The sequence below is a fragment of the Amyelois transitella genome, chromosome 13 (assembly GCF_032362555.1).
Source record: "Amyelois transitella isolate CPQ chromosome 13, ilAmyTran1.1, whole genome shotgun sequence".
In the NCBI taxonomy this organism is placed as follows: Eukaryota; Metazoa; Arthropoda; class Insecta; order Lepidoptera; family Pyralidae; genus Amyelois; species Amyelois transitella.
Genome location: NC_083516.1, coordinates 11,000,179 through 11,027,958, shown reverse-complemented (window position 1 = coordinate 11,027,958; position 27,780 = coordinate 11,000,179). Strand labels below are relative to the sequence as shown.

Genomic DNA, 27,780 nt, shown 5'->3' with positions numbered 1-27,780 from the left:
ACGATCATGTATGTACTACTACTAGTGAGTGTAATTTCTATTTATTCTGTTATCCATTAGAAAAATTCTGAGTCCCACCCTTCCGAACTCTTTAGAAAAATTGCGTGATGAGCCTAAAAGTATGCAAAAAGATTAATTGTTCTCGACAGAGGAATTTCATTAGGGAAGTGAAAAGATTGAAGCTTCCGTTCATGGGGTCATTTGTTGGGTCAAGAAATCCAAGGAAACAAATTGTTCAATAAGAATTTGATGTCCAGAGAATTGAACGTTATAATGTACATTTTTTGAGGTACACAAACTTTAATAGGTACACGTATTTGTATAAATTTATATTTAATAGCTGAGATTAAAAACAATGAAGCGACGGCGATATCTTAATTATATAATGAATAAATTTTGCTACACTTTAGTTTTTTTTTACTATTTTTCTTTACCTTTATATCAGTAGGTATCTAAGAAATATATTGTATTTACGTCATTTCTCATTAATGACTAAATAAAACATTCAATAAATAGACAAACCTTTACTATAATGTATCCATAGCATTTTTTCTACCTAGTGCCTCTAAAATACATACAAACATACATATAATCACGTCTTGTCTTGAAAATACTGATTGGCCATGTTCAGCTGTTTGGCTTACTGATAGAATTGAGATTCATATAAAGTGACAGGTTGCCTATCGCCTAAAAGAAGAATCTCAAGTTTATAAGCCTATCCCTTAGTCGCCTTTTAAGACATCCATGGGAAAGAGTTGGAGTGGTCCTATTCTTTTTTCTATTGGTGCCGGGAACCACACGGCAAAATATACCTAGATAATTCATATTTCAACTACTTCTTCTCTATCTTGATCATGGCGTCTCTTTCTTCCTCATCTTCTTTATGATCAGGTTCATTCCAGTCCGCCAGGTCAGAAGTCGCAAGAAGGACATAAACGACATTTGTTATGAAGTATATACCACTGGAAACAAAAAACACCTGCCTCCAAAGGTACACGCTTGTCTGAAAGTCAAAATAAAAAATGTAAAAAATATATAAATTAAATAATTAACAGCACATTTGGTACATAATAATCGTAACACCAGAGCCATTCAACCATATTTTTTGCCACTTGATTTCCATTTTTCCACAAACTCGTCAACCTAGGTGATTCTTGAGTCCATTTTTGAAAAAATATATTACGCCCAAAAGAAAAGCTACTCGTGGCTAGCTAGGAGTGAATGGGTGTACCACTTATTTCATTAACCTCGCATTGACACGCTTATAAAACCCGTACATCCAACTCAGTTTGATCCAAAGGTTCGACTGGCAGAGAATATCTTGTGGCATTAAGTCCACTTGTTGTACATTTTACGACCATTAAGTTTAAATAAATAAATAAAATCATTATCAGTACAAAGGTTGTGTAATTTAAGTTTAACGAGTTGTCACACAAGAAACACGCGGGTGCTAACTAACAAGCAACATCTTAAGATTTCCAAAAGATCTTAATGTCTTTAAAGGGCTTAAATTAAAAGTTGAATATACTCACGACATCAGTCAAAATAATGCCAGCTACGATCGGAGCCAGTAAGCAGATCGCATTGGATACAAAGTTGCCTAGACTCATCATGGTGCCGGCGAAGTTGGGCGAGATGTCGATGTGGTTCACCTAAAAATTATCAATTTTTATCAACGGCTACAATCAAAACATGCATTACCTCTTGGTAGCTTTATAATACTACTAAGTTAAGTATACAGTACTATAAGTCGCCTCGGCAATATTTGACGGTGGAGAATAGTGAGACCTACAGCCAAATCAAACCAAATGAAAACTGAATAAAATAACAAACTTATTGCAAGTACATTAAACTAAAATTCCAAAAACAATATGTCTCCTAATTGCGGACAGTTCAGCTCGCTGGTTCAAATAGCACACTTTGATAAGCTCAACCGCTCAAATATTTTGTTTGGAAGTAATTAAAGTGACAATATTGTAACTTCCTCACGATTGGCAGAAGTAGAAGGGCATCGCTGAGAGAGTTCTCCTCAGGCAATGTTTCTGTTTACTAAAATGCTGTGAAACCACTCAAGAGAGTCCATAAATTAAAGACATAACTTCACATTATGATAATTCGATAAGAAAATTATGGCAAAATCTAATAATTCTAATTTTGCTAAAACACGAACCCAACAAAAATGACCTGTTAGCAAGTTCATTATAAATCATTGTGACATTTCCCTAAAGGATATAGCATTTGCTTTGTGTGTTGTACATACAAACATGTAATAGCAGTAATAACGAACAATTGCAAAAGAATTAATTGATAAACTTACTAAAAATCCATAATTGGCTGCAATTTTCATACTGCAAATAATGACCATGATGCTTTCCACGATATAGATGTTCTTGGGTGCGTAGGCCAAAAAGACGAGACCTATTGATGATGCGGTAAATCCTGCAACAATTTTTCTAACCATCAAAAATCATATTTTACCTTAAAAACTAGCAGTAATTCAGGCAAGGTTTTGCAAATGGTATTCTTGTAATAGTAAGATGAATTGCTTATTTCATTAGATACTCGTAAATACATTTTAAGAAGACATTTTTCAATTCTCTTTCTAAATCAAAGTGTAAAAAGACTAACTTATTCTTTGGAGAACTTTCTTTTATTTATTTTTCCTTCTTCCTTTCCCTTTGTGTTTACACTACCTTATAGCAAAAATTAAATACTATTACAACAAAAAGTGAAAGTACAAAAATCATGTAGTTACCAAGAGTAAGAGCCGTTTTTCTCGACCACGTAACGCTCAAGTACTTCTTGACAATGACCATATCGAAGAACCAACTGAAGAAGAAGTTGGTGAACCACATCACCAAAAATGGAAGGGCGGTCAACATGCCATTCTGTAAATTAAATGTATCTCTCTTTATACTAAAGTTTAAGATTAATTTAACAACCAATACTCGACAAGGGTTAGAATGTCCTGGCAAAAGTTGTAAGTAGAATAATGTGCCGTGTGGTTCCCGGCACCAATAGAAAAAGGAATAGGACTTTTGATTTTTTTTGGTTATCAATCTCTTTTCCATGGATGTCCTAAAAGGCGACTAAGGGATAGGCTTATAAACATGGGATTCTCTTTTTAAGCGATGTGCTAGCGACCAGTCACTATTTGAATCTCAATTCTATCATTAAGTCAAACAGCTGAACGTGGCTTATCAGTCTTTTCAAGACTGTTGGGTCCGTCTACTTTGCAAGGAATAAAGAGGTGATTATAATATGTTTGGTATGTATGTAGAAGGAGAACGCCACACATAAAGGATGTAGAAAGTACATGTAATAAGTTAACTGTGTATGATTTGTTTACAATCAATACCTAATTAATTAATATTTATACCGCTACTCTGACCATTTTATTGCATCTTCAATCATTTGGATAAATCTTAAAATGATACTAGGACTCAATATCACAATTGCGTCAGATATCTATTACGTGTTTCATCAGCCTTATCGTAAGGCGAAGTTATTTCTGTACTGTATTTTTAGTTATACACATGTTACGATCATCAAAATCTTATTTTACTTTTTTATTTAACTAAGGTTTTCAAAGTAGGCCAGTGAGCAAACATTTTAGTTAACGATCTCATTATTGTAAAGTAAAAATGAATCGCAAAAGCAATTTATTCTGTAAAGAAGATTTTAAACGTACCGCTTTGATATTGACTCCCATAACTTTGTCCATGTACGAAGGCACCTCTGAATAGAGGGTAAGAGTACCCCAATTCTGACCGATGTGGCCAGCAATGATGGCGTAAAGACCCCGGTGGCGGAGGATCCTTCCCCAAGGAACTTTGGGTCGTTTCTGAATTTACAACAATTAGAAAAGAACTTAAAGTACGTATAAGTTAAGAAGGACTAGGTATAAGTTGGAAAGATGTGATTAGAAAGGAAGGTGACTGAAGTTTGCTGAAGCAAGAAAAGTCTTATAGCTAATAAGATAAATCACCTTAATGATATCTGACCTTTAATCGATTATATAGAACTAACTAATAATTTTCTACCAATTTGATATAAGAAAAATATGAACTCTCATACGTACATAAAATCACGCCTCTTTCCTAGGTGTAGGCAGAAATTGTATCTTTCCACTTGTTACGATCCGTGATTCATTTCATCTACACTCATAACTGTCTACACTGTCACTTACAATATTAACATCTCCTAACTTTCTCAAAGCCTCTTCAATGTAATGTCTTTCTGCTGCCGAAATGCTTTTATGCAATGATGGTTTATCAGCACAGTACATCCAAATGATGACAGCGGACACTCCAGCCAGTGCTCCAGAGAATCTGAAGATCCCGGGCCAGCCCATAGGAGACGCTGCTATGAAACCAGTGATAGGGAGACCTAAAACTGGACCTAAAGCTTGTGCTGGAAAAAAGAAAAGGTCTTTTTAATCTTCAGTTTCTGGACTGAATCAGGATCTTTATCTTTGGAATAAAGACTAACTGAAATAATGTCATCTAGTTTAGATAATGTCGCAAAGTTTTAAAGTCCCATTCTAAAATTAGTCCATATTCAAGCTGACGCTTAATGTCGGACTCTTGATTGTAGATCTTTCTGGAACGTTTGGTTTTCGGGTATTCTGATATCGTAGTATGAAATCATCTAAAAGGCAGCCTAAGGAGTGGGCTAAAATAAAAAATTAATTTGGGGAACAAATAATTACCTCCATATATCATACCACTAAGTCTCCCCCGCTCTTCCAACGGCGTCCATTTACCAAGGAAGGTGTGACAGGAAGGCATGATACAAGCTTGGGTTAGGCCTTGGACTATACGAAATATGGAAACCGCTATCCATCCTCCCTTGAAATTAAATTTTATATTATTCAGCTCGCTTTTTAAAAAACTTCTTAGGTATATTGGGAATAGAGTTGTTGCGACATGTCTAGTCTACGCCACTCGTCACAACATCAAATCACACAACAACTGTCAATCATCGCGAAGAAATTGACGCGCTCAACCAATAGTAGCGAAGAATCTTAATCGCGATTTCAAAGATTTCACGGATTGGAGCTATATATGCAACCTCCGACACAATATCGTCGGAGCCGCAGTTCCCCAGGCATAACACCTAGCCTGGCGGAAGATCTTCCCTTTGGTGGCGGTCGAGCCGAATCATCGCTCCTGCTACAGAGATTTAAGATCTACATTTTGAAACCGGAGTATGCAGTTGCCTTCCTGGGACCATCTCGTGGGTAATTGAAGCATTTAAATCCTGTCATATAATCAGACATTAGTTCAAACACTTAACGGTTTTTGAAGTTGATAATGTAGACTTACATAAAATGCAACGGAAGGCAGTAATGTAGATGCGACACAGTTCATGATCATAGCTATGGTGATCATTTTCCTGGGACCAAAACGATGGACCAGTTGACTTGCTGGGATCTGAAGGAGCATATAACCGAAGAAAAAAAGACGAGATCAAGATGTCCTGAGTCTTCTTGCTCCAATCAAACTGAGGATACTAGAAAATAAAATAGACTTATATATATTTTGGCTAAATTAATTCGAGGGAAAGACTAATATAGTTGTTTTAATCTAAATCCTTCCTAACTCCATCTCCTTCCTATGGATGTCGTAAAAAGCGACGAAGTCATAGGCAAATAAACTTGAGACTTTTCTTTTAGGCGATGGGCTAGCAACCCGTCACTATTTGAATCTCAATTCCATAATAATTCCGTAATAAGCTATACAGCTGAATATGAAATTCTAATAGTGTTTGCGAGACTGTTGACTCTGTCTAACTCGTAAGGGATAAAGAAATAATTATGTGTATATATTTTTAGATTATTAAAATCACTTACCGGCGGAACCAACATCAAAGCGTTCAAAAATCCATCAGCTTCATACTCAGATCCTCTTACATTCCAATTTCTATCTCCAATTTCATTTGCACTGAAACTGATATTAACTTCAGTGCTATTATACCGTACGCCTAAAGTGGGATTAGTTTCGACCATACCGACTAGAGCCATGCCCATACAAGCTCGCATACTGTAGGCAATTGTTAGCGCGCCGAATAGTATTATACATTGTTTATGCCGAACGCCAAAACCTGCAACTGAAATTACGTTTCTATAATATGTTTGCGATTGTATATAGATATGATAATAGTTGTAAAGCTTAGGTTAAGCTTGAAAATTTGGATTTGGAAGATAAACAAAAATACATGAATATGATAGATATGAATATATAGATATGAAGATAAAACACACTGCGATATTGAGAAAAGTGGTACAATTTATAACGTTTCTTTGTAGTATATAGAGTTCATTTGAGCTTATCGTATCTAATTTATCATAGTAAATACATTTTGTTGTACAGATGATCTTTGGAAATGATATCTTCATTATTTTAACGTATAAAATATCGTCATCTTTCCATCAAATTGAATAAATCATACGCTTAAATAAACTTATTTGAAATATAGAACATTACTTGTGACATTCCAATATTATAAGTTGCAGAAAATAAAAGATATACATATACTCCTTATTAAAAGGGGAGGGTAATGAGAAAGAAAGATTGTCTTTAGTTAATAAGTTCAGTTACTCACCTTTAAATTCATCGCACGCCATATCTTCAATTCCAGATGTTCCATTTTCCTTTTCTCCATTCATAGCTTTATCGTACGCTTCATTCACTTACTCTGATGATTCTTTAATTTCTGACGCAACGGTATTTGGAAAATCACGCCAGTTTTTATCACAATTCAAATAGTCATAGTAATCTTAAGGTAACTAGAACAATTTCAATATCTTGATAACGATACTGCAAAATTCAATATTTTTTTTATAATTTGATTAACCCGTGGCACATATCTATAATATATACTAAATTCATAGACATAGTTAATTCCTGAGTCAGGTTTGGGAGTTCCACGTATTAAGAGTGTCAATAATTACTCTGAGAAGCATAAAAAAATTGTGCATTATTGTTTGAGTTAGAGTAAGGCTAATAAACTTAGGATTCTTCTTTTTGGGACATGGGCTAGCAACTGAACACTATTTGAATCGCAATTCTATCAGTGGGCTTTGAGTCTTTTCAAGGCCTGACTCTGTATGGGAAAAAAGCGTGATAAAAGAGTGTGTATGTTGAATCCCACAATTGACTTTCTTTAAAGATTGTGAAGTTTAAATAAAACATCGCAGGAAAAAGAAATGAGAGATAATTAAAAAAATCCATTGATCTGCCTACAACTTTCATTACAACTAGTTTTAAATTTTTAATAAAGCGTGGGTTAAGCTATAGATACGAGGTCCAGTAAGTAGCCGCCAGGGGATAGCGCGCTACTTAACTTAGTGAGCGCAGAAATAGACCAAAAGCCGAAGGCCCGAGTTTTTTTGAACTATTTATTTAAACTTTATGCACGTAAAATGTACAACAGGTGGACTTAATGCCACAAGGCATTCTACTATGAGAACAGTGTTTGCCTGAAGAGCATTTACAGTTACAGCGGCATAGTTTTAGGCGAGGGCTTGACGCACCTCCCACAGCCTAAGGCCCGGCGCACGCGCACGTTTATATGTACTCGTGGCCCCCGGGCTGAGAAGAACGGCATAGGGGAGGCCGCAGCGACATGACGTCACAAGAGTTTAACATCTCATCTGAGACCATTTTCTGAATCTAATAACGAACGTTCCCTTAAATTTATTTATTTAAGCAACCCCCACACACGCGTTAGTAACTAAACCCTACATTAAAAATTTTAAGGTTACCATGTCTACAGAAAATTTTTAATACTTTTTAGATTCTTTTTTTCGCTCTGGCGTTATTCCCGGTAATTATTTACCAATTAATAGATTTTTTTTATTTAAGTTTGGTACCTATAACATTATTGACACAGTTCAAAATAAATACTGATCATTTGCATACCACTAACTGGTCTCTGTGATGTAGGTTATTGATAAAATAATTATAACACAAGGTAAGTTTTCTTATTAAAAATTTACTCTTGTCATTCTTCTTATTGCACAAGGAAAATATAAGAAATAGTTTAATATATAATACGAATATGAATTTTAACATAAAACATAATAACTATGAAACTAAAGTAACATTTAGGCAGACAGCCCCACATTTACTTAAATAATCTCTCTTCTTCTATTCATAGCAACAAGACTAGAATTTAATTCACTTATTTCTTATGTTCTTTCTTTATCATAGCATGTTCTTCTTCATCATTCTTCGTTTGTTCTGGTTCGTTCCAATCAGCAAGTTCTGAAGTGCCAAGGATAACGTACACGACATTTGAGAAAAAGTACAGGCCACTGGACACAAAGAATACCTTTCTCCATAAGAATACGCTGGTCTGAAATGAACAATACGATAGGAAATAAGTAATAAAATCATATGTCTCTGTTATATGTGAATTCGGAGGTCCCGGGTTCGAATCCCGGCCCGGGCATGATGAGAAACGTACTTTCTCTGATTGGCCTGGGTCTTGAATGTTTATCTATTATTTATACCGTTGAGTTAGTATCTCGTAACACAAGTCTCGAACTTACTTCGAGGCTAACTCAATCTGTGTAATTTATCCCGAAAAAAGCTCCCGGCACCAATACAAAAAATAATAGGACCACTCCGTCTCATTTCCATGAATGTCGTAGAAGGCGACTAAGGGTTAGTCTTATAAACTTGAGATTCTTCTTTTAGGAGAGGGCTAGCAAACTGTCACTATACCAATCTCAATTCCGTCGTAAATCCATACAACTGAACATTGCCCATCAGTCTTTCAAAACAATGACTCTGTCTTCCCCAAAAGAGATAAAGATGAAAGAAAAATACTAACAACATCAGTGAGAATGATGCCAGCAACAATTGGAGCTAACACGCCGACACAATTGGAGCAGAAGTTGCTCAAACTCATCATGGTTCCAGCAAAGTTTGGCGATATGTCGATGTGGTTCACCTGAAATTAACATTCTTACAGTTACTGTACTGTAGTAAAGTTTATAAACCTACCCTTTAGTCGCCTTTTACAACATCCATGGAAAGAGAAAGTGTGGTCCCATTCTTTTTTCTATTGGTGCCGGGAACCACACGGTATTTTTTTTGTTAAATATTTTTTTTTTATATTTACCATTTTACTTATTTATTAAAATCGATCAAAAAAATTGCTTAATAATAACTTTTGTTTTATGAAATGCCTCTTTTAATAATAATTTTGTATCTTGAAAGTTAAGTTAAGTTACATATTTACATGATTACTAAAAATAATATGAATAAAACACGTTAATTGTATGGGGACACCCCTTAATATTTTATTTTAAGTATTTGTTGTTATAACGGCAACGGAAATACATAATTTGTGAAAAAATTTATCGGCTTCCGTTATAGAGTTGTCAAAACATTTGCCTTGTAGCTAGGAAGTCGTCAAGATAACATGATTTCGTTCGTTATTGGAACGCGGAACAAAAAGTACTTACTTGTTTCCAAGTAACCAAACAATTGCAAGCATAGATTAATTTCTAACATCATTTTTCTATTTTGAAATAATATTATATTTATAAATTATTATTTCGAAAGCCGCTTTACCTCACCCTCGTTAACTACCTGTTGCATCTAGTAATAGGAATTTCTATTAGTAACATAGAACAAGATTTTTGATCAGGTTACTGCCACAGTAAAAAGTGAGCAAAAGTTCAGATCAAGAGTACCCGAAACCGATGAGCTTGCATGAAGCGAGTTATAAATGTTTCATTCACATTAGAGCGAAGGAAGTATGCAGAGATCGTGGCAAGTGGAAAGATGTGATCTCTGCCTAACCCTCCGCAAAGGGGCGGGATTTATGTACGAGTATGTATGTACTACATACTACTACTACTAATCATAGTTTATATAACTTACATTGTAATGACATAAGGTATCATAATTATTCAAATATAAATATAATAGTTTCAAACTCACCAAAAACCCGTAGTGACAAGCTATTTTCATTCCACAAAGAATCACCATAATAGTTTCTACCACGTAAATATCCTGAGGTGCGTACGCCAATATAATCAGACCTATTGATGATCCCATACACCCTGAAAAATAAAAAGATATACATACAAATAGATACAATCACGTTTATATCCCTTTCGGGGTAAACAGAGCCAACAATTTTGAAAAGACTGAAAAGCCACGTTAAGCTGTTTCGCTTAAGATGGAACAGTAGTATGATTGTAGTAACAGGTTGTTAGCCCTTACAAAAATACCAAGTTAATTAGATTTTTACTGTAATCTAAATTTTAAATAGAAACTATAAAAATGAAACTGATTCAACTTTTGCGGGGAACTCTAGTAACTAACATGCTTTTAAATTTATTTTAGTTCACAGCGCACTTTAAAATTCCAATAAAAGCCAAAACTGGTTTATAAAGTGTATCCTTGATTTCCTTTTAATGTAAATGTATTGATAAACTAAAAACTTAACTTTTAACACAATTACTTCTTATTTTTCACTTTGATTCGGTGAGTTGGGCTGTCAGCTTAGCTCTGGCACGATTAAGATCGATCACCTCTATTGACACTATCCTAAGCTATCCTTTCTAGACCAGACGAATAAACTAGTTTTAAGACTCTGGAGAATCTAATGACCAAATTTTTGTGCTGTTCATCTTTTTATGTCGGTGATAAAATGTCATTGTTATAATAGTTCAAAGTTAAATTTAACTAAAGTTTTCTAATGTGTCTAGTAGTGTCCTATCCAAACGTTCAAACATCAAAATTCTAAAATGTGTTAACTCAGCATACTGTCAAAAGATAACCCAAACCTAATTTGTTTTTTTAAGCAATTCTTTATTGTAACAATTACAATTTGTAAAGTACAATAGGCATTATCTAACAATATACCATTGGGTTAAGCAGAGAACCTTCGTGTGGGTGATCATAAATAAATAATGCTGTTATATTATGATAAGAATTTATAAATTACAAGTTTGGGCCAAAGTTAAGACTTGCAGAGAATGCGTCCATTTGCATGCAAAAAACTTAAATGAATAAAGTCATTGCGCATGAAATCTTACCAATTGTCTGCGCAAGTTTTCTCGCCCACGTGACTCCAATATATTTCTTCACGATAATCATATCAAAAAACCAACTGAAGAAGAAGTTTGTGAAAAACATCACCAAGAAAGGAAGAGCGCTAAGGAGACCATTCTGAAAGTTAAATTAAACTAAATGAACGGAGTTCAACATGCTTATGCCTGCCCTTCCGGGAAAGAGGCGTGATATTATATAAGTTGTGTTTCTAATTGATAATAAAGATAAGTCGTATTTTCTAAATGTAAATAAGGATAATAATAAAACAACTAAAGGTTTAGATTTTCAACAAAAATACTAACACAATCTCAATGCTGAAGAATTTATTATATCCAGTTATAATTAAAACAATTAGCTACCGTAAACAAAACATTATAATGTCTTTGTGATTGCAGTGATTATATAGATAAGATGATTATTTTTTACTCCAGTTGTAGACATACGGTAAAGGTTTATAATTTTATTGAAGGACGTTGCAATTCCAAAACTAAAATAACTTTAAAAATCCACTCATAGACATTTTACCATGGCATATTTATTATACTAAAAATACGTTATTGAACTTTACCGCTTTGATGTTGACTTCCATGACTTTGTCCATGAAGGCCGGTACTTCGGAATACAACGTGAGCTGGCCCCAGGTCTGTCCGATGTGAGCCACGATGATTGCGTACAGTCCTCGGTGACAAAGCAAGCGGCTCCAAGGAACTTTGTGCCGCTTCTGTATGATATTAAAATTTCTGTCAAAAAAAAATTCTGATCAAAAAATAAAGAGTGATAATCAGTAAACAGAATCAGGCTTATTCTTCTGGGTAAAACTAAAATTAGTCTTTTTTTTAAAAACGATGGATAGACATTGAGCTGATTTTCATCCCTGTTTGACAAAGTTAGACAGCAAGTTAAAATAATACATATCATACAAATTAAGTCTCCTAAATTTTCAGATTTTTTTCATAACGTTTTCTCATACGGCAAGAGCAGTGGTTTGATTCATTTAAACATTTCTGACGACAACTAACCGTGCTGGCCTCTCCTTTCTGTCTCAACGCTTCTTCAATATAATTTCTTTCCGCTGCAGAAATATTCTTATGCTGTGCCGGACTATCAGCGCAGAAGAACCAAATAATAGCACCGCATATTCCCGATAGTACTCCATAGAAGCGGAAGATTCCAGGCCAACCTAAGGGAGATGAGGCTATAAATCCAGTAAGCGGCAGACCAAGAACTGGACCTAAGGCTTGTGCTGAAATAGTAAAAAATTGTGTGTTAAATATTTTTGTTTTTATTTTCTGCAAATGTGAAGCTTCCTAACTAGTCCAGAGTCTATGTGCATGATCCAGAAGGAAGTAATTTCGGTAACGTTGTGCCTTCAGATTACTTAAAGTTAAAAAAGGAATGTTCTCTAACTTGGACTATAGTATTTTTACACGGATTCTTAGTTACTGTATCCTACATTGTCAATTTATTATTGCTTTAATAAAGTAAATACTATTTTTTTTTATCACAGTAAGATTATTGTTTACCTCCATATATCATGCCACTCAGCCTTCCTCGTTCTTCTAAAGGTGTCCATTTTCCTAAGAAAGTGTGAGTAGACGGCATGATGCATGCTTGAGCTAAACCTTGGATCATACGGAAGAGAGCAGCGGTGATCCAGCCACCCTGGAAACAAATTCTTTAAAAGGTTTTCACGGTTTGATATCTTTGTGGCAACATGTCTACGCCACAAGTCACAAAAATAAAGGCACGCGACGGTATCAGTCAAAAACAGCGAAAGACCTAAAGTCGCGCAAGCAAAGATTTCACGGATTGGACCATATATACAACCTCCGACACAACATCGTCGGAGCCGCGGTTCCCCAGGCATAACACCCACAGATTTTTCCCTTTGGGCGCGGTCGAGCTGAATCATTGCTACTGCTTACTATATTGAATCAATGATGTCAAAAATTGTATTTTTAGACTTACGTAAAAAGTAACAGTAGGGAACAGCACAGATGCTGCACAATTGATGAACATAGCACTGGCTATTAATTTCTTGGCACCAAAACGATGTGCCAACTGACCCCCAGGGATTTGAAGAAGCATGTAGCCGAAGAAAAAGGCGGAGATAACAGTGTCTTGGACTTTTTTACTCCAGTCGAATTGAGGGTACTGAAAAATAGACAGATTCCAGAAGTACATAATTTCTTAGTAGATATAAATTCATGATAATAATAATGTTAATAAAGAAAATCCACAGAAAGTTAAATAACACTTTAGAAATGGAAGCATACACAGTCCTAGAGAGACTGAAATACCACTCTCAGTTGATTGGCTGAAGATGGAATGGATTCAAAAGGTGACATGTTGCTAGCCCATAACCTCCAAGAAGAATCAAAAATTTTTTAGCCTATCTCTAAGTCACCATTTACGAGGACATCCATGGGAAAGATAAAGAGGGGTCCTGTTCCGGGAAAAACACGTCATAAAAACATTTGCAATATATATAATCTAAGTATCGATCTAAATAAATAATCCAATAATAATTAGTTAAAGTTACAAGCAGACTTTAAGTTTTCAAATCTTACCGGTGGAACAAGCATTAACGCGTTCAAGAATCCATGAGCTACATAATCAGCTCCTCTTACATTCAATCCATATTCAGTTTCATTTCGACTAACGTTAACATTACTTCCATTTGGTATTTCTGAGACAGGACTAGTTTCTATCATTCCAACTAGAGCTACGCCCATACATGCTCGTAAGCTGTAAGCAATTGTAAGTGCTACCATGAGTATCACACATTGTTTGTGGCGAACGCCCCAACTAGCAACTGAAAAAAAATTAACATATATACATATAGTCATGTCGATATCCCTTGCGGGGTAGACAGAGCCAACAGTCTTAAAAAGACTGATAGGCCACGTTCAGCTATTTGGCTAAATAATAGAATTGAGATTCAAATAGTGACAGGATGCTAGCCTGCCTAAAATAAGAATTCCAAGTTCACAAGCTTATCCCTCAGTCACCTTTTACGATATCAGTGGAAAAGACATGGAATGATTCTATTCTTTTTTGTATTGGTGCCGGGAACGAAACGGTCGAAAAATTAACAATTACTTTTTAATTCAGCTCCTCTTTTAGCTACATTTTAAAAATTCAAGCAACAGTATAAAAATTTGGAATGTGCATAAAAGTTAATAAGTTGCCTGAAGTAATTAAACATTTACCATTCCAAAAGTTGAATGAACTATTTATGCTGCTAAGTGTTAAAAAGTTCCTGGGGACCAAAACATTATCTTAGAAAATGTTCATAGTTTTATGCCTACATTGACAAATTTACTAAATTATATAAGTAAAATATTTGACTTTAATGTCTAATATCCTTTGCCTCGGCTGGCAAAGTGTGTTAGTAATGCACATATATTAAAAAAGAATAAATTATTTCTAATTTAATTAAAATTTTGAATTACCCTTGATAACATGATCCACATAAATTGAATTCATTCCAATTATAGTTCTTAAAATGTTATCAATTTGATTAAGCTTATTACGTACAGCAAACATCTTACCTTTAAATTTACTATCATTTTCACTATCTAGTGTTTCTTGACCGGAATACTCATTTCTACTTAATGCCATATTTAAATTAACTTCATTACTTGCTCAACTACAACTGTTCACTTTATCACTCGTACTTCTAGTTCAGAGTCAGTTATAGGAACAATCTTATCGCAATATAAATAGTCTTCATTGTAATTAATTCTTCTTATTGTATATCTAAATCAATGTTGACTTTTAATTTAAGTTCAAGAACGAAATGCTTACGAGTATTATAGTTATTTTGTATGAAAATTCCATTCATGGTTCACAATATATGTTTACTGTTTGCGTCAAACCGTGTTGGCTTTTAAAATGTCTTATAATTGCAATTGAAGAACATAATATTACATCATGCAATAATATTAAAAAGGTGCTAAAATTTTTACAAAATTATAAATAAGTAGTACTTGATTTCCCGTGTATTATAAAAGTCAATCGATGGAAAGGTTTATAACTTTAGTATTCTCGTTTTAGGTAATTGCTTATAATCGTTACTTAAATCTCAATTCCATCACTCAGCCATCCAGCTAAATGTGACTCTTTTCGAGACTATAAATTATGTTTACTCCCCAAGTGATAAAGACGAGAGAGAAAGAATATATCAACTCTATCTCTTTCCTACGGATGTCGTAAAAGGCAAGTACCTACTTGGGATTCTTCTTTTAGACGATAGGCTAGCAACCTGTCACTTTTTGAATCTCAATTCTATTGTTAAGCCTACCAGCAAAACGTGGCCTATCAGTCTTTCATGACTACTGGCTCTGTCTACCCCGCAAGAGATATAAACGTAATCATATGAATGAATCAACCGAACTTGAGACTGCACGTTAAGAGACAAAATTTCCGAAACGCTGGTAAAACATTTGCATCACAATTTGTTCCTTTAGCATAAAGATCACATAGTGTCGGAATAGTCAACAACAGCGTCTGACTATTCCGAGACGATACTTCAGGGAGCTAGAGCTAACTTCAGTTTAAGAAGTTTATGTTCGGAGGTTATAAGGCCCTGGTGGCCTATAATACTGCTCCACATTGTAAATACAATGCATTGTGTACGTAAATATAGAGGATCGTCGCGTGAAATATATACGTAGGTATAACCAGAGCATCTACTAATGGCAGGTCTATACTAATATTATAAAGCTGAAGAGTTTGTTTGTTTGTTCGAACGCGCTAATCTCAGGAACTACTGATTCTAATTGAAAAATTCTTTTTGCGTTGAATAGACCATTTATCGAGGAAGGCTTTAGGCTATATAACATCACGCTGCAACTATAAGGAGTAAAGAAATAATGGAATATGTTAAAAAACGGGGAAAATTATTCATCCTTGAGGGCTTCAATGATGCACAAAATGACTATTCCACGCGGAAAAAGTCGCGGGCACAGGTAGTCCTGGATAAGGAATAGGTCAAGATCACCTAAAACAGACGAGTTTGCAAACAGATAAAGTTATGAATGTGGATGAAGTAGGAGAAGTTACATACAGTTAGGCAAATGGATAATTTAGTATTTGCCTAACTCTCTGCGAAAGAGACGTGATTTCAGGTATTTATGTCTACAATTAAACATACATACATACATACATAAAATCACGCCTCTTTCCTGGAGGGGTAGGCAAAGATTACATCTTTCCACTTGCCACGATCTCTGCATACTTCCTAGAATTAAAGATGTATTTATATCTACAAGAAAAAGTCCTACATTGAACTCCGAGAAACCGCATCAATTTCTTATGTTTCTGTATATGTATGTACGTGGTTCAGAACTACAACTTCCACTTTATAAATTACAAATCCCAGTGGTTGCACTCCAGCATCTTCCGATTTAAATTCACCAAAAATTTTCACAGCTGCATAAGAAAAATAGTCAAAGCGTTCTCGAGAAAATGGCGCGAAAACATTCGAGCGAGCCCGAGACACGGCCGCTGAATATTGATAGCTCATTTTGTGGTAAATAGGCCGTATGCATTGGCTTTATAGAAATCAGAAATCGAGCTATACGATTCGTGCTTCGCGTTGTTAAAATTTAATAGTAGTCATGACCCTGACCAAAGACTTAAAGTCCAGCTGGTACTTGACCGTGATAAGATTATCAGTTGTTCCATACATACATATGGTCACGTCTATATCCCTTGCGGGGTAGACAGAGCCAACAGTCTTAAAAAGACTGATAGGCCACGTTCAGATATTTGGCTTAATGATAGAATTGAGATTCAAATAGTGACAGGTTGCTAACCCATCGCCTAAAAAAGAACCCCAAGTTTGTAAGCCTATCCTTTAGTCGCCTTTTACGACATCCATGTGAAAGCAATGGAGTGGTCCTACTTTTTTTTGTATTGGTGCCGGGAACCACACGGCTTAGTTGTTCCACTAAATGGAAGTTAATTGCTCATTAGACCTGTAGAGTTTATGTAACCTCAAACTGCAAGATGGGTCCCAGGTTGGAATCACGGCTAGGACATGATGAGAAACGAACTTTCTTTGATTGGCCTGGGCATTGGATGTTTATCTATATAAGTCTTCTTTCTTATAAAATATTGTATCGTTGAGTTAGTATCTCGTAATACAAGTCTCGAACTCACTTCGAGGCTAACTCAACCTGTGTAATCTGTCCAGTTTAAAAATAAAAATGAACATAATAACCGACATGTCAAACAGCTAAACAAAAAATATACAAGATATTTAGATAAGCATTTCTATAACCATGTTCAATAACTTTAAACGAGATATGTCCTGTAAAAAGTTTAGAAATTTTATTAATGAAAATTCTTAATATATTTCACACAACTTTTATTCAAATTATAAACTACTTATAACAATATTTACAAACATAAAATAAATAATTAACTCTTAAGTATAAACATTTAAACAATCCTTTGGTCCTGTTGCTAAGGAAAATATCACAGGTCATTTATTAATAACAACGTCAGTGCAATTAGATTGACACATTACTATCATATTAATATCTTACTATATATTTTAATATACAGTAATTTTTGATCTGTATTTAAAATAAAATCTGGATAAATCAATATGGCTGTGTTAAAAAATAGCTATTTCAACTAATATTGGAAAGGGAGTTTGTTAGTTTGTAGCCTTTTCACGAGTTATCGTGTGGTTCCCATCACCAGTGAAAAAAGAATAGGACCACTCCATCTCTTTACCATGGATGTCGTAAAAGGCGACCTAGAGATGGGCTTACAAACTTGGGATTCTTCTTTAGGCGATGGGCTAGCAACCTGTCACTATTTGAATCTCAATTCTATCATTAAGCCAAATAGCTGAACGTGGCCGTTCAGTCCTTTCAAGGCGGTTGGCTCTGCTAACCCCGCAAGGGATGTGGACGTGACCATATGTATGTATGTATGTATAAATAAGACAACGATAATACTATAATGTATTTGAAACTATAAGACTGATGTGCGGTCGTCTTGAAATGCGCGTTATTCTCAGCGCAGTTGTAAAGCTGTCAAATAAAACTCAGTAAGTATTGAGATTTATAAAAATTATGATTATGGTGACTGACTACCGTGAGTTACAACGACACGTGTTATTGAATTGTCTTCGATAGATGGCGTTGATGTCGATTATGTGATATATATGAGAGAGAAGAAGTTTGAAATGTTTTCCAAACTCCTTCTTGTTATGTTTTAGTTTATCTGTGGTGCGGCGTCCAATGCGCGCGCATCTTAAAAATACATGGCATTCGTGTACGTACAAGCTATCTGTGGTTTTATTGCATGATTATTTATAAATATCTATAATATATCATTATGTCAAAGTGTGCTTGCGTTTCTAAATTTCACTAAGCTGATGCAAACCCGTTAATTATACTTTTTTAGTTAACATTATTGCGATTTCTATGGGAATGTAGGTTTATTTCAAATTCACATGATAACACTATAAAAATGTTCTGTATTATAGTTTTACTAGCTGTGCCCGCCACGTCGACCGCGTGGAGTAGTTATTTTGAGCATCATTGCAGCCCTCAAGGATGTTTCCCCGGTTTTTTTTTCACATTTTCCATTATTTTTTCGCTCCTAAGTTGCAGCGTGATGGTATATAAAAAGCCTAAAGCCTTTCTCGATAAATGGTCTTTTCAACATAAAAAGAATTTTCCAATTCGTACCAGTAATTCCTGAGATTACCGCGTTCAAACAAACAAACAAACTCTTCAGCTTTATAATATAAGTATAGATAACTGTTATAGTAATGTTTGTCCAATTTCCTTAGTATTCATTTAATAGCAATATAGCCTGATTAATGACCTCTGCGTTTTGCTCTGCGGAAGTTAAAATTACATATATTTACTCGAAATTACTATAAATACTTCCGCTATTACTGTACTAAATTGTCAACCCGTGAATCATTTCGATAATTTAACACATAATAATCTAGAATTTCGACACATTTTCTTCTTTTTCTGTTTCATTTTTCGTTCCATCTTCTGTAAAAAAAAAAACATAAATTATTAAAATTTGAAAAACAATCAGACTTGTCTGAAAGTATGACGGAATAGTTTAATACAAAGATAACAATTCTTAATTCGTATCTATATAAAAAAGGGGAAAAAATACTATTTAACAGCCGGAAGTATTGGTAAACATTTTAATAATAGACCCTTTTTACACTCGGATGAGCAGAAAGGCACGCCTTAGTCTTTAGGAGTACTGTAAAGAACATAAGTATCTTATACCTTTCATCCAGGAAAAAGACAAAGGTTCTATTGCGTCAAAAAATAATGTCCGCGAGCGAAACCACGCGCAACAACTAGTTTATTGTATAATGAAGAAGCAAAATTGTGTGATAAATAAACAAAGATAAATCTTTCGGATGTGAACACTATATATGTTATATGGTGTTCATACATAAGGCGTACCCCGGGCTCCTCTCCAGAGTAGTGTGGACGCAACCGGGACTCAAACCCAGGAGGATAATTATTATACAACTAGCGGCCGCCCGCGACTTCGTCCGCGTGGAATCAATCCCTTGGAACTCCGGGATAAAGTTATATGGTATTCTGGGTCTTCAGCTACCTTCATACCGAATTTCATTGTATTCAGTTTAGTAGTTTTTGCGTGAAAGAGTAACAAACATCCATACTGACATCCTGACATACAAACTTTCGCATTTATAATGTTAGTAGGATTCACATGAACGCAAGACGACATGTAATTCTTGATTTATTACAAACATGCTTACCCTCGTCAGATTTTTGTTTTGGTTCGTTCCACGGCTGCAAGTCCCCAGATATGAAGATGATGTAGAATAAGTTGCAGAAGAAATATAGGGCTATTGATATGAAGAACACTTTGCGCCATTCTGATGCTTGTGTCTGAAAATAAAATTAATTAAATAATTAATTAAAATTCATAATGTAACGAAACCTAGTCAATATTAGTAATATCACCTAAAAAATGAAAAATAAAAACATGTGTGAAATTTAATATAACAATAATATCTGTGTTGAAAGCCATATTTGTACCGCGACATATGATATCGTCAAATATTAATGTTAACCAACTATGATATGGTTTCATTCACACTAATTTTGTAAAATGAAAAGACTTATTATAATTGTGATGAATGAAGTAAAAACATTAATTTAATTCTGCTTAGATTAGACCTTTGTAGAACTAATGCACTTAGGTTACTTTTGATACCACGTATCTCACGGGATTGAAGTATCGTAAATATAAAGTTAAATAATATAATGATATCAGTGAAAAATGTATGTGAATTAGCGTAAAAAGAAAAGTCACCATAATGCCGCCTTCCCGCGGGAATTACGGGAAATCCTCTTTAAGTGCACTCCTCAACCACATAAAGAACCTTCAAGCCGAATTTAAAGTTTCAAGCCTCAGCGGTTTGGTCTATGCGTTGACATGTCAGTCAGTCATTCACGTTCTTATATTTAGATGAAGAAATAATAACCTGATCTTTAATAACAGCAGAAACGCTAAGCGGCGCCATGATGGAGAATACTCCTCCGAAGCCGTTGGTGATTCCCATCATGACGCTGGCGAAGTTCGGAGACAGGTCGATGTGGGACATCTGAAAGGGAAACATTCATACATAACGTCTAAGTGCCGTGTGGTTTTGAGTGCCGTCTGGTTTCGAATGGTACCGGCACCAATACAAAAAAGAATAGGACCACTCCATCTCGTTCCCAAAGGCGACTAAGGGAAAGGTTCGCCTAAAAAAGAATCCCAAGTTACAAACTTGGGATTCTTTTTGGTAAGCAACCTGTCACTATTGGAATCGCAATTCTATCATTAAGCCAAATAGCTGAACGTGGCCAATCAGCCTTTGCAAGACTGTTGGCTCTGTCTACCCCGCAAGGGATATAGGCGTGACCATTTGTATGTATGTATAACGTCTAAATCTTACAGTATCGCAATTAACATAAAGGCCACGTGTATTTGAATGGCTTAGAAATGAATTTGTTTGGCTTGCTCAGCGCCTAGACGGATATTATCAAGTTTAGAAACCTTTCCATTAATTGACTTTTAGTTGTACAAATTTTATCCCTGAGTAGACAGAGCGAACAATCGTGAAAAGATTGACAGGCCACGTTTGGCTGTTTAGCTTAATGATGGAATTGAGATTCGAATAGTGACAGGTTACTAGTCTATCGCATAAAAGAAGAATCCCAAGTTTGAAAGCCTATCTCTTAGACGCCATATACGATATCTATGGGATAGAGATGGAGTGGTCCTATTCTTTTTTCTATTTGCGCCGGGAACCACACGGCTGCTATTCCATTTCTGCTGTTATGATAGTGATTTTGCACATTATTATTACATTCACAGGAAAATATATCTTCAGAAACCATACAAATACAACCGGACAACCGCTATTTCGGTACAACAAAAGCCAGTAAGTACATTGTTACAAATAATTTGAAACTTCGCTTAGATTCACCAATAAATTCACGTACAATGATTCAATTAGCAAGTTTGACAAGTGGCCAAATTGATTTGTATCGTATTTACTTTCACAGGAACAGAATTAATAATTGTTTCCAATTGCTGGCTTATAAGGATTCCAACTTTAATTGGAAAACTTGGTTATCGTTTTTCTTCATTGAAAAACTTTGGATAACTATTGATTGATTTTATTATCAACTACAGTAGCGATTGGTCGAGTAAAGAAATTATTTTTAGTGATGTAAGCATGTAGATTGTTTTCTTGCTTAACTCGTACGATATTTATTTTAATAATTAAAATATATTATATAGTTACTGTATATTGTATGCCTTACAATCACAAAGTAGAAAAGTAGAGGAGTTACTCATTATAAATATATCCAATAATTTTACGTATAAAGTTCTCTGTCAGACGCAATGGTTGACTGGTAGAAAATGCTTCTAGCATGAAGTCCGCCAATTGTGCTATAAATATGTACAATATAGCTTATTTATTTAATTAAACTTCATTGCACAAAATACAAATGTTTAGCACAATTGGCGGACTTAATGCTGGAAGCCTTATCTATCAGTCAACCATTGGGTCTGTAGTTTATTAAACAAATAAATATTATGATCCAATAAGTATGCGGTTTCCCTAAAAAGGTTACGGACTTCAGGCTAGAGAAATACTTCGTGAAAGAACTTGACACATTTACAAACTTTATTCAGATAAGTGGAAGGACCAACTCATGAAGGAGGAGAACAAAATGTATCAAACGTACGTACATAAAGTAATCTTATTATATTCAATAAGAGTCAAAAAAATAAGAAAGTACTAATTTTAGACTTGTTAAATTTTAAAATTGTAAAGTACTCACCATGAATCCTACATAGTGGGCTCCATTCAACCCAACAGTGAACGTGAGTATCACCACGGCTAAGGTCAGGTGACCTGGGGGCAGGTACGACAGGACGAGGAGAGCGGCTGCAGGACCCCAGAAAGCTGAAACAAATAAAAAATTAAATTATGGTGTGTGGAGATAGTAGTCTTGAAAATATTGAAAGATCACGTTCAGCTGTATGCCTTAATGATGGGATTGAGATTCAAATAGTGACAGCCAATCGCTTACAGGAAGTATCTCAAGTTTATTAGCCTATCCCTCAGTCACCTTTTCCAACGTAAGTACTTGGGAAAGAAATGGAGTTGTCCTATTCCTTTGTTTATTGGTATTTATGATTAGCTATAAATTATCTATGTTATTAAGCAGTATAATATTATCAAATATCTTTATATCCACAATATAGTGAGTACTTACCAATAGTATTAAATATCTTCCTAGATGTAACGGAACTGATTATGTTCCTGTTTACTAAGAAGTCTGAGGTCCAACTGAAGATAAAACTGAGGATATACATGGCCACGTATGGGAGTGCTGATAGGAGTCCATTCTGAAAAGAATAATGATGAGAAACTCGTGAGAAGAAGAAATTTTAAAAGACCGAGATATATTTTTTTTTAATTTTCATCATTAACTTTGAATTACTTGCAATCTTAGTTGTAAAAAAAAGGCAGACAGAGTCTTACTATACGGAAAAATGAAGCACAAAATTAAATAGTATGTCGACCCACAGTACATATACACGCCTCACGATGGTGTGACACTCACACTCTAACCAATGGTGTGACAGTCGCCCGCCATTATGTCATAGATGCGTCATAGGCTCACGAAAAGGCAAGTTCTGCCACTCACACATGCGTGCAACGTCACCATTACGATGCTTCATTTTTTTTAAGCCACACTCCGTCCGCCTTTTTTTCTAGGTCTATGCTTGCAAATAATGAAGTTATGACGAAATTGTCGAAATATATTTTACGATTTTCATTGAAAACTTTCACAACTTCTGTAAAACTTTGACGTTACATGTTATGTTTATATATAAATACTTACATTTTTTATATTAACATTGAGAACATTGGCCATGTACGAAGGCAACTCGGTGAGTAAGGTCCAGAAGCCCAAACTCTGTCCACAGTGGGCTAAGAGAATAGCCCAGAATGGCAATGAGGTCCAAATGCTCTTCCACGGGGTCGACATGTTCTGTAAAAGCAGATATATCGTTAAAATCAATCAAATGAACACACAAAGGTATATAAAAAGTATTATGGCCACTGGTTAGCGTTTTCTAAACGTTAATAGCAAAAATATGAGTGGTTAAAACATTTATGTATCCAAACAATTACTGAGTTTTACTTGCGAAAAACTCATTATATAACAAACCTTATGCGTTCCAATCTCATCAGAGCCGGCGCTCGTTTCGATATACTTTCTCTCTTCCTTAGATATCCACTTGCTAGTGCCAGGTGTCGAGGCTCCCAAGAACAGCCAGAGACCAGACCAGACGAGACAGGTCAAGCCAGCCACGTAGAAGACCGAGGGCCACCCCCAGCGGCTCGCGGATAGCAAACTGGAAGTCATCATCTCGACGATAGTGCCGAGTTGTGCTCCTGTAATACAAATTTAGATTTCCTTATAGATAATCGTTTATAATTTGATGTTTTACGGACAAAAAAATCATGCTTTTTTCCCGCAAGTGACCATTTGCCACGATTCCTGCATACTTTTTCGCTTCATCCATATTAATAAATCTGTTAATGCAAGCTCGTCAGATTGGGGTACTCTGACCTGACCTTTTGCCAGGATGTCCCCGATCCTGATTATGGTACGTTCGTCAAGGCCTTCCCACACGGTTCCCATTCACATACTCCTTCTATATTTGCTTAGTTAACCTGCTTTCATTCACCCTCACCACGTGATTTGATCAAGGTATGTTCGTTAGGTCTTTATTTCCACCACATTCATTCATTACCAGGATTCCCATTTACACTCTCCTTCTTGTTCTTAAAGTTGTTTCTTAAAATGCTGATCCATTGATAACTGATAAAGTTTTCTCTCTTTTATGTTATGAGATTCATAAACATGGATAACTTGATTTATTAAATAATAAAACTGAACACACATTTCTTGTAGATGGTGGAGATATTAAAGTCATAAACTGGGCATTAGAATTGGTAATACCAGAGACGGGTCACACGCTGGCGTTTTGGCGAAATTCCAGCAAAATGCTCAGAAATCATTCGGGGGCTGAGAATATTTAACGCCAAATTGGCAACAAACTTACTTTGGAATTTCCTTTTCTTACCAAGCATTTATCTGATCTTGCTGTGTTTAAATTGTCTATTAAATAAATTTTAAAAACGAAGTAGGAATAGGACGTTTAATTTTTTCTTTTTTTTTTGTAAAATAATAAGATTTTAAATAGTATTCATCGGTGACAGAACAGTCCTTTTTCAGTTACCTTTTTTACTAGTTACACTCTAATTTCTCAATTACATATACCGTCAGCTGTGTGGTCCCCGGCACCAAAACAAAAAAGGATAGGACCACTCCATCTCTTTCCCATGGATGTCGTAAAAGGCGACTAAGGGATAGGCTTACAAACTTGGGATTCTTTTTTAGGCGATGGGTTAGCAACCTGTCGCTATTTGAATCTCAATTCTATCATTAAGCCAAATAGCTGAACGTGACCATTCAGTCTTTTCAAGACTGTTGGCTCTGTCTACCCCGCAAGGGATATAGACGTGACCATATGTATGTATGTATGTATATAATACGTAATGATGATTAGAAAACGCTATCTATACTCTTTAACATATGCGAATACATATTACAAGGATTCAAAACTTTCAAAGCACCACCTAACGAGGTGCCATTAACTGATGCCGAGAATGATCAACTTTAACTTTCTATAATTAACAACTTCAATGATTACTTGGAGTTCGGTGGAAATTTCTTCGAATGTAAGTTAAATTAAGACAAACTTAACTTTCAAACGATGTCAATGTTAAGGAAGGTGAATAGTCATATTCTGATTGAATACAGTACATCAGTTTATAAATAACCAGAGGTTATTTGTGATAAATGAACGAATGAATCATAGTCAAAGGCGAACCCCGGGCTCCTCCCCAGAGAGTTGTGGATGTAACCGGGACTAACGCTAGGAAGAAGAAACACGTACTGATAAAACTAATTGGTCGTGAATAGCTTAAATTTAGAATGAAGTTCTATGTCCGTGTGGTTCCCAGCACCAATACAAAAAAGAATAGGACCACTCCATCTCTTTCCCATGGATGTCGTAAAAGGCGACTAAGGGATAGGCTTACAAACTTGGGATTCTTTTTTAGGCGATGGGCTAGCAACCTGTCGCTATTTAAATCTCAATTCTATCTTTAAGCTAAATAGCTGAATGTGGCCATTCAGTCTTTTCAAGACTGTTGGCTCTATCTACCACGCAAGGCAAATAGACGTGATCATTATGATGTATGTATGTAATAAAAAAGTATGATATTTGACAAAAAAATAATATTATTATACTTATTCCACTTAAAATGCACCTTGAAACTGATAATATCTAAGCGTAATTGACCCAAATATATGGAACATATAAAAAATGAGTATATCATTAATCTTACCAGCGTAAACATAGGTTCCTAGTCTGCTTCTCTCATTGACCGGCGCCCAATGACCCAGGAAGCCGTGCAGACTTGGGTAAAGAAGACCTTGGGTCAAACCCATCGCAATCCGACAACCGCATACAGCAGTCCAGCCACCCTGAAATGAAAATCATAGAAAAAAAAATCTTAGAGAAACCTTATTATTATTTTCTATGCTCTAGAGAAGGAAGGAACAAGTTGCTTAGGACTGTCTTTATGTGATAGGCCAACAACGTATCTACATTACATTCGAATATTAGTGAGAAAAAACTGTCCAGCCTAATTATTCTTTTTGAGTCTTGTCTTCTGCATGATAGCTCTGTGTACCTTGTAAGTGATAAAGACGTGACATAAATGTTTCTCCATACACTTGACGACTAATCATAGAAGCTCAAAAACTGCACAAAATTAGACAAAATAAAATGTCTTCAAGAATGTTATGACAAAATTCTCAGGTGAAATTCCAACATATCAATCCCTTAATCTCGTTTACGTTTACCAACCCGGCATCAGTCCCGTAATCTGGGAACAAAACAAATTGCCGCCATTTGAGAAACGTCCGCGGTAATAAAGATCGCGATGTGAGAGATGCCATTTCTTTTGGAGAATTCTGCTACGGGCCGGTTAAGGCGATGTTTAGGTACCTATTTGCAAATTTTACACAAGTTTTGTTATGTACAATAAAGTATTTACAAACAAATAAACGAATTTTAATAATAATCATAAACGTCTGTGGTAATAAAGATGGTGATGTGATAGAAATCATTTCTTTTGGAGATTTCTAATACTCGATTCCTGATACGGTTAAGGCGGTGTTGTTACTGTTAAAAGTTACTGATTATCATTGAAATCTTACTCTTGTAGAGGATTGCCATTTTTAGAAGTCAACTATATTTTTGACGGCACAGAAAATAACAACCTACCGTTGAATCAAACCCAATGAAAAATCAATAAAATAACGACCTTATTACAAGTACATAAAATTTTAAATCCAAAAATCTAATGTCTATAATCCAAAAATCTAGAGTCCCTAGTGTCAAAAATAGGAGCAGCTATCAAAGGTAATTCTCAAATCGTAAAACTAAGTCATTCACAATTTACCATCCAACCTTGGATGACCCCCGGTTTGTTAAGATGTGCGAAACACAAAGACAGGCTACATGCTGAAGTACGTAAATACCCTGATAATCTTTTAAAAAAGCAAATATATACTAGATATCACAATTTTTATAACAATCTAATCAGAAAATTGAAACGTCAACATGATTCCAAACTTCTCCAGGATAATAAAAGAAACCCTAAAAAGTTATGGGAATGTATACGAAAAGTAACTCATACTCAGCGTTCAAGGACTGCATCACTTGAACTTACCCGAATTAAGGACTCATCTTCTGCCTCTCTCGACTACTGTAATGAATACTTCTCTTCGGTCGGTAAATCCTTGGCTACCAAAATACTCAACGACATAAATTCAACAGAAGAATCTCTAGCAGCTAAAATTAACGTAGATAATGGACCTACCAATTCTTTCTTTTTAACACCAACTGATCCCTGTGAAGTCGAGTCACGCATTAACAACCTAAAAAATGACAGCGCGCCGGGTATAGATAACATCACAGGTCGGATTTTGAAAATAATAGGAAAGTTCATTTC

The 27,780-nt window shown here is 35.2% G+C and overlaps 1 protein-coding gene and 1 pseudogene across 1 annotated transcript in view; both read right to left on the bottom strand.

Moving 5' to 3' along the window:
• Nucleotides 1-75: 75 nt before the first annotated feature.
• Nucleotides 76-6,728, bottom strand: LOC106141051 (putative inorganic phosphate cotransporter; annotated as a pseudogene).
• Nucleotides 6,729-8,007: 1,279 nt separating this feature from the next.
• The window catches only part of LOC106133662 (uncharacterized), a 51,031-nt gene continuing 31,258 nt past the window's right edge, over nucleotides 8,008-27,780 (bottom strand). The window contains exons 4-21 of the mRNA XM_060947427.1: nucleotides 26,107-26,245; nucleotides 23,855-24,081; nucleotides 23,525-23,674; nucleotides 22,892-23,024; nucleotides 22,454-22,578; nucleotides 20,599-20,718; nucleotides 19,867-19,999; nucleotides 19,072-19,111; nucleotides 14,291-14,340; nucleotides 13,649-13,893; nucleotides 13,047-13,232; nucleotides 12,602-12,740; nucleotides 12,098-12,321; nucleotides 11,647-11,799; nucleotides 11,063-11,195; nucleotides 9,960-10,081; nucleotides 8,842-8,961; nucleotides 8,008-8,361 (exon numbers count right to left, since the gene is read on the bottom strand). Of these exons, the coding sequence (XP_060803410.1) occupies nucleotides 8,188-8,361; nucleotides 8,842-8,961; nucleotides 9,960-10,081; nucleotides 11,063-11,195; nucleotides 11,647-11,799; nucleotides 12,098-12,321; nucleotides 12,602-12,740; nucleotides 13,047-13,232; nucleotides 13,649-13,893; nucleotides 14,291-14,340; nucleotides 19,072-19,111; nucleotides 19,867-19,999; nucleotides 20,599-20,718; nucleotides 22,454-22,578; nucleotides 22,892-23,024; nucleotides 23,525-23,674; nucleotides 23,855-24,081; nucleotides 26,107-26,245 (2,613 nt within the window). The 3' untranslated portion in view covers nucleotides 8,008-8,187. The remainder of the gene's footprint in view (nucleotides 8,362-8,841; nucleotides 8,962-9,959; nucleotides 10,082-11,062; nucleotides 11,196-11,646; nucleotides 11,800-12,097; nucleotides 12,322-12,601; nucleotides 12,741-13,046; nucleotides 13,233-13,648; nucleotides 13,894-14,290; nucleotides 14,341-19,071; nucleotides 19,112-19,866; nucleotides 20,000-20,598; nucleotides 20,719-22,453; nucleotides 22,579-22,891; nucleotides 23,025-23,524; nucleotides 23,675-23,854; nucleotides 24,082-26,106; nucleotides 26,246-27,780) is intronic.